Genomic DNA, 12,524 nt, shown 5'->3' on the forward strand with positions numbered 1-12,524 from the left:
ATACAAATAATGGTACCCATATTTGAAATTATCCAAAAAATAAATTAAATAAATAATAAATATACACAGAACCAAAATTACAGCAAAAGACTGACTTGGTTTTGGTTTTAGTAATAATATTTTCTTTTTAAAAACATCATCAGAAATGCCTTCCTGTAATTCTACATATGATCCATTTTGAACTCATTCCCATAGATGAGTCTGCTATAAGATACATATATGAGCACCCACTTTATCAGCTGTTAAAGAAAATCACAGCTATGGAAGAATATTATAGACTCAGTTAAATCCGCCTGTGATATAATGCTGTTATGGGTCCTTGTATGTGCATTAGAGCCTCTTTCCTGTATTCATGCTTGTAAACCTCAGCTCTGCTCTGTAACTAACTCCAGAAGTCATAATGAACATCACCGCATGACACATGTCTCTTTTATTTATTGTTAAATTTAACCTTATATTTCATATACTATAAATGCACCATGGTCATATTCACCCTCTCTTATCCCTCATCCATTCCCTTTTTTCATCTCAACTAGTTCTTCTTATCCTTTCGTGTCTTCTCTTAAGAGCCCTGCTGAATTTAATTTAGGATTACTTGCATAAGTGTGGGTTAGGAGTCATTTACTGAAAGCCTGGGCATCTGACCAAAGGATACACTACTGAAAGAAATGATACTTCCTCTTACAACAACAATAGCCACCAATAGCTGGTCAGGAAAGAGTAGGGCCTTAAGAGTTTCGTTCCCATCCATGTTAGAGTGCTGAGGGACTCAATTCTGCACGTATCTAATGCAGATATCCACAGCTCCTGGGTGTTCATGATGCCAGCACATGTATTACTATGACATAAAAGCAGAGAACAGAAAAGGAACTTTATTGTTGAAGGAAAGGGGACAAGTGGTAGGGATGGATGAGGGAGGGTGGTGGGGAGTGACTATGAGCAACGTACAATGATACATGTTTATGAAGGTATCATAAAAAAATCCATCATTTTGTATGTGAGCTAAAGAAAAAGTTAGTGATAGCTAAAGAGAGCCAAGATGGCTGCTCAAATATTACTCTTTAGCATGGTGTGTGTGTGTGTGTGTGTGTGTGTGTGTGTGTGTGTGTGTGTTATCCTGAAAACAGCATTTAACAGTTATGTCTTGAAGTGACATTTAGAAAAGGCAATGAAATCCAACCTCAAATAATAATAACTGTAACATAACTTGATTTCTATGTGGTTAATTCATACTTCTAGCCAAGATGTCCTGAGTACCTTAATGTGAACTCAAAGCAAAATATTTCATGAGAGAAGAGTCACCAAATACAATGACATTTCAAATGAATCTATGCTCCTGACTAATTGACTTAATTAATTAATTAATTAACTATGCTAATGTATTGATGACTCTCTGCCTTTAAGTTCAGCAGATAATACTATAGGACTGAACACTCTGAGATTAAAGAACAAATAACCTAAAGATTTCTGTAAGCCTTTTTTTCCATAAGAATCCAGATTATACATTTTTACATACCTACAGGCATTTTGTTTCAGTGGCAAGTTTATTTTTTTCAGAAGACAGCCTCTTTTAATTAGACACTACAGCCTAAGGGAAAAGCTTCAACTCTCTCTGTTTAGACAGGACCAACTCGAAAGGGAAAAAGACTAGTTGTTCTTATCAACTCTCTCCTACTGCAATTTCCTAAACACACTGAAAGGAAAGGCAGTTGTAGAAGCCCTTTGAACTCTGTGCTTTCTGTCATTCCCAGGTGGTGCTGGAGGCCAGCAGGGCTTCCTAGGCTGCATCCGCTCCTTGAGGATGAATGGAGTAACACTTGACTTGGAAGAAAGGGCGAAGGTCACATCTGGGTTCAAGTCTGGATGCTCAGGCCACTGCACCAGCTATGGGGCTAACTGTGAAAATGGAGGCAAATGCATCGAAAAATACCATGGCTACTCCTGCGACTGCTCTAACACAGCCTATGATGGGACATTCTGCAACAAAGGTATGGCAGAGACAACTTCCAGTCCAACCTTTATACATCTTTATAAGACAAAATCATCTATCTAGTGCTTCTTCAGATGCAAATGGTTGTGTTTGCTTCTAAGGGTAGAGTGAACTCCTCTCCTACCTTAAGAGAAACTATCTGATTATACCTTATCTTTATTGTTTACTAAGATAAGAGATCTGAGCCTAGTCGACAACTCCCCTGAGCCCACACTGGCTGGAACACTACAATGTAAAGAGTCTCACCATGTTGTAACAATGACTGACAAAGTACAGGAACCCTAAAGGGAACTCAATCTTAATCATCCCACATCAGCATCAACGGTCAAATGCCGTCCACTGATATTTGTGTGCCCTCACCCCCCGCCAGCTGCTAAAGCTTGAGATAGTCTCTGCTCATAATGATATTATCATTATCATTATTACTCTTATTCAAAACACTTTTATGAGTGGTTCTCGACCTACATCACCCTACCTCAACCTCCAAAGATACTGAAATATGATTGGTCAACCTAGAGCATCATTTGTTACAGTATTAGTCTAGTCTTTAATGATCCCTTGAATCTGTAGTTAAATTCCACATAGACAATAAAAATACAAGAACCTACTGCATATACATGTGTGGTGGTTTTAATAGGAATGGCTCCATAGACTCATTATTTAATACTTGGTCATAGAAGCTTCACTATTAGGAGGTGTGGCCTTGATGAAGTTAAGTGTGGCATTGTTGAAGGAAATGTGTCACTGTGTGGGTAGGCTTTGAGGTCACATATTCTCAAGCTAGGCCTAGCTAGTGTGGCAGTTTCCAGCTGCCTGTGGATCCGGGTGTAGAACTCTCAGCTCCTTCTCTAGTACCATGGCTACCTGCATACTGCCATGCTTCCCATCATAATAATGGACTAAACCTTAAAAACCTATAAACCAGCCTCAATTAAATGTTTTCTCTATAAGGACTGCTGTGGTCATGGTGTCACTTCACAGCAAAAAAGCCCTAACTAAGACAACATGTTTTCACTGGGATATACTCTGTGATCACATATGACTGAAAGAAATTCACTCAACTGGTAAAGCCTAATTGCCCATATGTAAACAAGAAGAATACAAAGAACGACAGCTGGCACTTCTCCTAAGCCACAAAAGCCTGTAAGTCACACTTCTCTTTCTAAATGAATGTATACCATTTGGAGAAAGTTTGCTGTAAGCCGTTTCTGTGTCTATCTAAGAAGCTTTACATAAGTACTCATTCATATTTTCATGAATACATGGAGAGCTGTTTATACTGGCATTATTCACATAAGATGCTACGCACAGAAGGAATTGTTCCAAAATGTTTGCCTTTACATCCAGGCTACTGTCTGACAGGGCTAGAATATGAGCATACAAATTAGATCAGACAGGATTTGAAGAATGAGTGTGAGACAAGAACAAAGGTGGAAAGGAACACCATTGCTGAAAAATACCAAGCAAGACACATTAACAGGGCCATTACATTGCGTTTTGTCTGCTCAGAACAACATGCTTCTGTGATTTTTCCGTGGCATACAATGGAATGGGCTTGCAGAACACATCAATTTTGCACTTGTAGAAATGACAGTCTTGCAATTACCATTCATTGTGCTTGATGCTAATTTAATGCAGTCCATTCCTTTGCCAACGTAATGTCTGAATGCAATCAAGTAAGTGCTAATGCCTGAGACACTGCACTATGTAAGTAACAGTTTAAAGCAAATCGTGTTCCCCTTCTTGCTGGAGACTTAAGTTAAACACAGCAGTTCACACAAAACCTCTGGGGGTTAATAGGCAATGTTCGAGAAGGGGCATCTCCCTTTCCTTTTAGCCAGCATCAGAGATAAAGGTAAACGAAGACTATGCATTCTTTTGATATTATCTCAAAGGGTTTGCACAAAAAGACATCTAAATATTCTCCTAGTGGCAGCTTACTATGATGTATTTGCATTGGGCTTAATGGCTTTAACCAAAAGAATATTTAATTGAAAACTGTAAGTATATTTGAAAAGCATCTGTGAGCGTCCTTCTGGGAGATAAGTTCCTGCTTTACCTTGGTTAAGGTAATACCAGGTTACAGAAGATACAGCCACACCAGCTTATGTACTCACCAAGCTTCATCTTGTATCAGTGACAGTATCTTCTCAGTGACCCTCTGTTCTAGCTAGCTCTCCTTCTGTCTTCTCAGGACTCACCACCCTGGTAGCCTCATACCTGTACGGCAGTTCATACAACCACCCTCCCACTGGTACTACAACCAAACACACTAGCAAAAGAATGGGTTCAATTAAGGTTTTTCTGAAGTAATCCTTCCATGGTTTAGATGTAGAAAATGCCCAATTTTTTCTAAGTGAATAAAGCTGGTCCCAACCTACCACATGCAACCAAGTTACATGTTCCTGTTTCAAAAATGCACAGGTAGGGACTGAAGAAGACAGGCCAGCAGTTAAGAGCACTTGCTGCTCTTGGGAAAAAACAATAAAAACTCACATTCAATTATCGATACCCTTACCAGGCAGCTGACAACCTGTAATCCAGGTGTACCAGTGCCCTCTTCTCGCCTCTGTAAGAACCTGTCCTCAAGTGCACATACTCACACAGAGACATGTACATAAATAAATGACAAAATAAACCTTTTGAAACACACATCTATACACATATTGTAAAGCAAACTAAACATACATAACAAAATATAACTGTGGGGGTTGTTTTGTTTTGCAGAAAGGGACGAGAGTGGACCTTTTAAAACTTGTTTTTTGCTTACTTATATTTTATATTCTTCACCCAATGATATGTTATTTATAATTTCATTACTTTTCTTCTTCTTGGGAAAAGAAGTAGAAGAAAGAACTCTTAGTGGGAATATTTAAGAAGTAGCTGTCTCTGATGAGAAAATGTCTACTGATTAACTAGAAATTATTGTATAATCTAGTCATGTTATCTGGAATGAATGAGTTTCGTGTCGAGTGAAAATTGATGATAATTAAGTTACTCTTGAAAATACATCTCTCAATGCATTTAAAACAGCCTGCTGTTCAATGAAAATTCAAAGGAATTATCTTTCAGTTCTCTCTGGCATTTATGCATTTTAACAGAGGACACTCTGGAAACATGTCACTAGACCACACAGCCTATCACATCACCTGTCTTTAGAAAACTATGGATTTCCTACCATCTCAAGGTATTCACCAGCCAGCATCCATTTAACACAGATGAGGCAGGTCCATTACACAGAAAAACTCTTTGAATACCCATTGACTGAGGCCTAGATACTCCCAGAATCAGAGGTCATCCCAGTCTTCAAAGCAAATGTATCTGTGAATGTGATATCCTCAACCTTCACTGGGATTCAAATGTATAGTTACTTAACTGTGGCAAACACAGTTTTGTTTTTGTTTTTGTTGTTGTTCTTTTTTTTTTAATTGAGGCTATTCTTTCTTGGATAGTCAAACCCCAAACACACAAATATATTATGATTACCTAAGCCATACTTAACAGCCATCATAAATATACAACTTAGTTTGAAGTATATAATCTCTGTGTGTCTCCTGTGTGATTTTATAGAAAATGAAAAGTAATAGATTTTTGGAGTTTCAGGGGAGCCCCAATTCATCTTTACCTGGAATCTCAGAGTATCTCCTGTTGGCAGTCACAGTTCAGGGTTAATGTAACTGAATTAAAGAAGAATCTAAATCCTAAACGATAGCCCTTGTAAGAAGAAGGGAAGACTTGGAGACATAGTTCAACATAGATTAAAGAGCTAGAGATTGAAGTGACAGTCCTACAAGGCTATGGCTTCCTGTAGCCACTGGAGTCTGGAAGAGGCAAGGAAAAATTCTTCTCTAGAGTCTTGGAAAATATGTGTCTTACTTATTTAACTAACAGTTTCCATTTAACTAACAGTTAAATAAGTAAGGATGTCAGTAGTCCATGTGCACTGCTATACTGAACATCCCAGACTGAGTGATTTAAAAAAGAAATAAATTCATTTGATGTAGATTGCTGTCTATATGCAGTGAGGGCAGGCAAAAGATAAGAGCTTGTGACTGGGCAGTGGAAAAGGAAGGTGGGCTGAGAGTTTTAGGGTGGAGACAGAGATAGAGACAGAGAGAGGAGCTAGGGATAGGAGATATAATAGAGGAAGAAGGTGAACTGAATCCATGTGACCTGAAATAGCCACAGGTAGCTATAAAATATCGTAGAAGAGCAATAGAATAATATAGGACAATTTGTCCAATTCAGGTGGGCAGGTTGAGTTAATATCAATTGGCTCTGAGCTCATTGTGTGAGCATTTTGTGAATTAAGAATTTATTGTTATAAATCTGACTGATAAATTAAAACCCTCTGGAGTTTTGATTTTGCTGGGTTACAGGGGATTTGTGACAACTAGCCACAGGGGACGGATGACTGAGAATGTGAGTGGGCAAACCATGAGAAGTTGGGCAGACTACCACATGGGGATAGCCATAGGGAACCAGTGTTAGTGTGGATTGATTTTTTGTTTTTTTTTAATTTTTTATTCTTTATTAGGTATTTTCCTCATTTACATTTCCAATGCTATCCCAAAAGTCCCCCATGCCCTCCCCCCAACACTACCCTACCCACCCACTCCCCCTTTTTGGCCCTGGTGTTCCCCTGTACTGGGGCATATAAAGTTTGCCTGTCCAATGGGCCTCTCTTTCCAGTGATGGCCGACTAAGCCATCTTTTGATATATATTCAGCTAGAGTCAAGAGCTCCGGGGTACTGGTTAGTTCATAATGTTGATCCACCTATAGGGTTGCAGATCCCTTTAGCTCCTTGGGTGCTTTCTCTAGCTCCTCCATTGGGGGCCGTGTGACACAACAATTTGATTCATTGTTTTAGAAGCTGGAAAGTCTGAGATCAAGTGACCTACATCTGATGAGCACTTTCATGATGTAACAGTCATGGTAGGAAGAAAAATAGAAAGAAAGTGTTCAATACCAAGAGTGTAGAGGAAGCCAAACTCAACCTTTCATCAAAATCTTAGCTCAAGATAACTAACTCATTTCCACCATCTCTGCATTAATCCATTCAGGAAGGCAGAGCCCTGAAGACATAGTCACCTCCCCCATCCTATTTGTCAATACATTTGCAGTGAAGATTGAGTTTCCAAAGACATATTCAAGATATAGTAAACCTCTAATGTGCCTGGAAGCTTTGCCTGTGTCATTGAGTCTGACCATTATGACACTTTCTGAACATTTCAATGGTTTATTAAAAATCAAAACATTCTGCAGTGCATTATAGTAACACATGTGAGTCCTGTATCCCTCTGACAGCTAAAAACACTTCTAATGATCCCTTTGCTTAGCCATGTTCAGCAAGCCATTAGCAGGGATGGGGGATTTTTAAACTATTTTCTAACCTTAGAGATCCCTATGTTATCCTCAAGCTTTCACTTGTTTGTTACTTAGATAGAGTTAAATCTGAAGGCTCATAGTCATGAGACTGCTGAGTGATGGGTGAGCAACTCAATCATCAATGTTACCATTGTTTATGATGATACAAATGTTCACCCCCTGCTCTGTGGATGAGCACTGCTCCTCTCCCTCTTGAGTTCTATGACACTAAGATTTTATGATCTGTATTATTAACAGCCCATACAACTCTCTCTACTTAGAAAATGGATGATAGAATTAGGTCTGACTTTGAATCCAATGTCCTTTCTTACCTATATGCTATAACCTTGAAAAACTTGAATACTACTGAGCCTCGTTTTCAAGAACATATGATATCTACTTCCTGAGGCCACTGTGACTATGATGATGACATTGAATATTCAGGATTTACTTACAAACAGAGAATCTAACACTTAGTCCAATGGCAAATGTTATTTTGTATTCTCAGCACTTCATGCCTTTTTATTTATATTTCTTCTTATTTTTACCTTAAAGCATCCTAAGGCTTCTCTAGAATATTTTGCAGTCAAATTTGTATTTGGAATCTTTTCAGTGACTGTAGAGCTCTAAATTGTTACTCTGGTACTTCAGGAGCAATGGGTATATCATAAAATGACTCCTCTAGTTAATATTAAACCCAATAATAGTATTCTGAAGATGGAATGGAGTCTCCACAGCTTAAGTACTAAAGGATTAAGATCATGGAAGTTGAACCTAGACACTACCTAGAGACCATATCCTATGTAGCATCCATTAGTACCCCTTTGTCAAAGCCAAACTGAGTTACCATAGAAGTTCCTACTTCCTTCCTTTCTGATGGAAACTTTAGCCTCAAGTCCAGGTTTGACTTCTAATGCATAGGTTTACCCTCTTGTTGAGTGGGAGGAGGTAGGCAGGTCAAAAGCATCTTCAAGACTACACAATATTCTTCTCCACCACCTTAGGTATGGAACTCAAAGGACCACAGTAAATTTAGTTGACTAGTTTTGTCAGGAGCCATAATAGGACAAGCAAATAACTAGTAGGTGATCTTCCTGAGATGATCTGCTCCAGATTATAATATAATCTGCAACAGATTTGCTCTTAATGAGCAAGGTCCTAAGAGAATTCATTTTAGGAAAGATTCCTGCTATTAATATACTTTCCCTATTTTTATTAAACATATATAACTATCACTAGGTATTAGCCCACCCCTTTTGAGCAGATCTCTGCAGATCTACAAAGATGCACTGTCTTATAGTCATGTTATATAAACAAAAAGATGATTTCTTAAGTCTTAATGATGATCCTATAAGAATCCCTAAAATTGCATCAGTGATTATTAAGCTCTTTTATAGTGGGACTGCCATTTAGGTCCTTTACAGTTAGTGAAAACTGCAATGAGAACTCTTGCCAGTCTCCGATGTGTCACCAATTAATTGCTCTTAGATAGTAACCAGGCTTTCTCCTACTCAAACCACATTTCAAGAGGTTGTAAAACAATTATCCAAAGGTTGTAGAAAGGGAACTAATGGTTTATTACAGGTGCTAGGACAAAAGATAAAATATTGACTGGGTTTATCTATACAGAACTTTACTAATAACTTAGTTATGGTTTTTAACATTCTGGGAACCTGTGGAACTCTGACAGGTGACAGAGCCAGATAATTACTCCTAATGGATATGCATGTAAATATTCCCTGTTGTAAACTTCTATTTCAATTTATGATTTGATTTTTGTGTGAACTTTTAATGAACTCTTTAACATGTGATCGTGTATTCTGAAAGATGTATAAGTACTGTGGACAAAGAGATGAGAAGGAGAGAATTTTTTGCCTTTCCCCACTTAGAGAAGAAATTTTTTCCCTTTCCCCACTTGAAAGAATTTTTCCCTTTCCCCAATTGGGATCTTTCTGCTTTTCCCCTTTTTCTTAGATAGCTTTAATAGGAAACTTTTCACAGCTTAGTAATAGACACTTAAAAGTGTTTGAGACTAAACTTTTCAGTGTCCCTTTTTTTCCCCTGCAACTTCTGACTAGCAGGTTGAAAGTTAGGGCTGCACAATTCCTGCTGAGATAGAACAAAGTTCACATTACTTAATCTCCCTCCACCCCACCACCACCCACCACCCACCCCACCCCACCCCACCACCCCAACCCCCACCCCCCACCCCCCGCTGTTAGACTACTGGTGTCAATCGCCTAAGCCAGCAGCTTTTTACCCTAGGAAAGAGCAAAGGTTTTTAGGACTTTTTAGAAGTTATCATCAGCATTTCAGTACAGTTAAAGAGCTAGAAGAGACTCTCAGGCTTTAAATCCACACCAGAGTCCTACTCTGCATCCCAGCCACTACCCTCTCCAAGCCCGGAGGCTCCTGGCATAAATTACACTGTAAATAGAGTTGACTAAAAACCTTCTAAAGAAAATCAATTAATATAAAATATTTTAGACAAGTGGGGTACAGGAGAGAGAGAAATTTGGCCTCTGTGTATCTTAGAAGTTTATGTTGTATGAACACAGTTAGGTTCTTGGTAGCAATGAGTATTTTTCACAGGTCTGCCTGTGTAATCTTAAGAATCCCAACTGAGAAAATAGTCCTTCACCAGGTCTTGCACACGCCGGACTCGACCAAGCAAGAACGACGCTGCAACAGGATCCTTCTGCACACATTTATTGGGAGAGCTTGATTGCAGAGGCGAAAAGACTCTGAGCCCAGAACTGGTGCTGCTTATATAGGCCTAGGAGAGGCGTGTCTCACACCCGGATTGGTTATGCACTACGCCTCATTTGCATGTTCCTCATCTGATTGGCTACTCTCTCTCTCTGTACCTCACAGAGCCTCATTATCATACCTCATTTGCATGTCTCACATCTGATTGGTTATACTCTCAAAGCCTCATTATCATGCCCGGGCCAGGCAGTGTCTTTGCAAAAAACTTTACTGCATATGTACACATTGGTTGTTTGTCCAAACTTATGCGTGGTGGCCAGCAGTAGTCAGTGCCACTCTGCAACGGCACATGTGGCTTCCCACAACCAGGGAATCACAGTCCTGAAACACAGTCCTCCAGCAGTGGAACAGTCCTCCAGCAATAGGAAGAGACTGCCATGGGTGTCTTTTTCATTTGATAGATCGGGGGCCGGGGGGTATGACAAATATAAAGAGCTGAATTTCTTTCTCCTTTTCCCCTTATAGTGTTATTCAAGAAGGAAAAAATATCCTTCTTTGTTAATATATTTCTTAAATCTGCAGACCTTAGATTGTAATTTAAAAGTCTCATGGAAACACAGGAAAAAAGAAAAAAAAAACCTTTAAAAAGCTTGAAACAATTTTTTAAAAGGAAGTGAGTGAAAAGACTAAGGGGACAAAAAACAAGGATGTGTGGAGGAGTCCACACGTGCTGATGAACAAGAAAGGATGGAAGAAAAGTAAAAAGAAAGAAAGGAGGGAGAGAGGAGGAAGGATGGAGGGAAGGAGGAAGAAAAGAAAGACAAAAAAGAAAGAAAGGGGGGATGGAAGAGGAAAGAAGGCAGGGAGGGAGGGAGAAAGGAAGAAAGGAAGCAAGCAAGAACACTTTGGACCAGAGTCCAAATTCAGGAAGCTACTGAGACTGCTGAGTAGTTTAAGTGACTTTCTCCCAGAACTTTATGGTGGTAAAAGAGCAGTTACTCTCCCCTGGGTTCTCCTTGGGAATCTGGGTGAGAAAACCTAACCAATTACCATTCTCATAAGAAGGGATTAGAACAGCAGTGGGTAAAGCCAGTCTCTTTAAAACAGTAGCAACATAGCAGAGGACAAAGCTTTTGGACTTTCTCTTTGATAATGGGATAAAGCACATATTTTTTCAACTTTGTGCTGTTTGCTAATCCCCACCAGATTTGGGATACAACTGATTTCTACTGTGTTCTGTGTGTATGTTGAGTGTTTTTCTTTCACTTTCTTCAGCAGTGATCAGAACACTACATACTGTGAAGTTTAAAAATAAGAACACTGTCTTTTTTTTTTTTTTCATGGATCATCCCCATGGTTTCTCTATGCATTTCTTTTGTCTATAAGTCTATGGTGACCCATAAATTGCACTAAGGGCTTCCCTTTAAATTAATGGAGCTTTGAGCTCCCTACAAGCCAGCCCATTCAGCAGTCCCCATTCTCCTGAGTACTTCATCATGTCTGTGGGTTCTGAAGCCTCCATCCCTCTGAGCACTTTGCCCACTCCATTGTTCTGCGGGTACATCATTTCCAACAGGCAGCTCTGGCCTCAGCAATCAGCTTCACTCTTGTCATCCCTTGGCTGAAAGAAATCTACTTTCTTGATGGATCTGAGGGTCCATCAAGGATACATCGAGGTTCTGAGTAAGTCCAAGAGTCATTAAACTGACTTTTCTAAAGTTTACGATTTTGTTATCCCTTTTTTACAGATCAATCAAACCTTTGAAATAATTTATACAGTCACTTCTATTGATTTTAATTGTGTATTTTAGATATGTGAGCATATTACTTTTTATTTCCTCCCAATTATAACCAAACACTGACAGAACAGAAATTATTAAACTCAACTGTGCCTTTCCTTTGTCTAGAATTTTGAATATTTTATTTTATTTTTTATGTATATGGGTATTTCACCTGCATGTATATCTGTGCAACATGTGTATGCAGTGCCTGCAGAGACTAGAAGAGGTATTGAATTCTCTAAAACTAGATTGACAGATGATTGTAAGCAGTGATGTGAGTGCTGGAAATGGAATGTAGTTCCTATGGAAGACTATCCAGTACTCTTAATCACTAAGTCATCTCTCCTGCCCAAGACTTGATATTTTTAATACATAGTCTTCAAGTTCTCCTGAATACTGGGCATGGGACAGAGTGAGATTTTTAACTTGTCCTTCCCATATTCCCTAGCAGGCTCTTATAAAGGCTGAGTTTACTACGCAATAGGTGGCTTTGAAAGTAATTAATCTATATAAGGCAAAGAGCCTTCATTAACTTGAATTCCCAGAAATAAAAGTTAACATAGTTCACTTGGTAAGAATGAAAGATCATGTAGTTACAACTACATGTAGTCACAACTAACAACAATCGCATTTCTTCATACATACTGGGCACAAGTTTTGAGAACTATAATGAAC

General features: G+C 38.9%; 1 protein-coding gene across 2 annotated transcripts in view; it reads left to right on the forward strand.

Moving 5' to 3' along the window:
- Cntnap2 (contactin associated protein-like 2) overlaps positions 1–12,524 on the forward strand; it is a 2,241,333-nt gene that overhangs the window by 1,987,380 nt on the left and 241,429 nt on the right. For both annotated transcript variants that reach the window (NM_001004357.2, XM_006506483.4), the window contains one exon: positions 1,752–1,988. In NM_001004357.2, the coding sequence (NP_001004357.2) occupies positions 1,752–1,988 (237 nt within the window). The remainder of the gene's footprint in view (positions 1–1,751; positions 1,989–12,524) is intronic.

This window comes from Mus musculus, chromosome 6, assembly GCF_000001635.26.
Source record: "Mus musculus strain C57BL/6J chromosome 6, GRCm38.p6 C57BL/6J".
In the NCBI taxonomy this organism is placed as follows: Eukaryota; Metazoa; Chordata; class Mammalia; order Rodentia; family Muridae; genus Mus; species Mus musculus.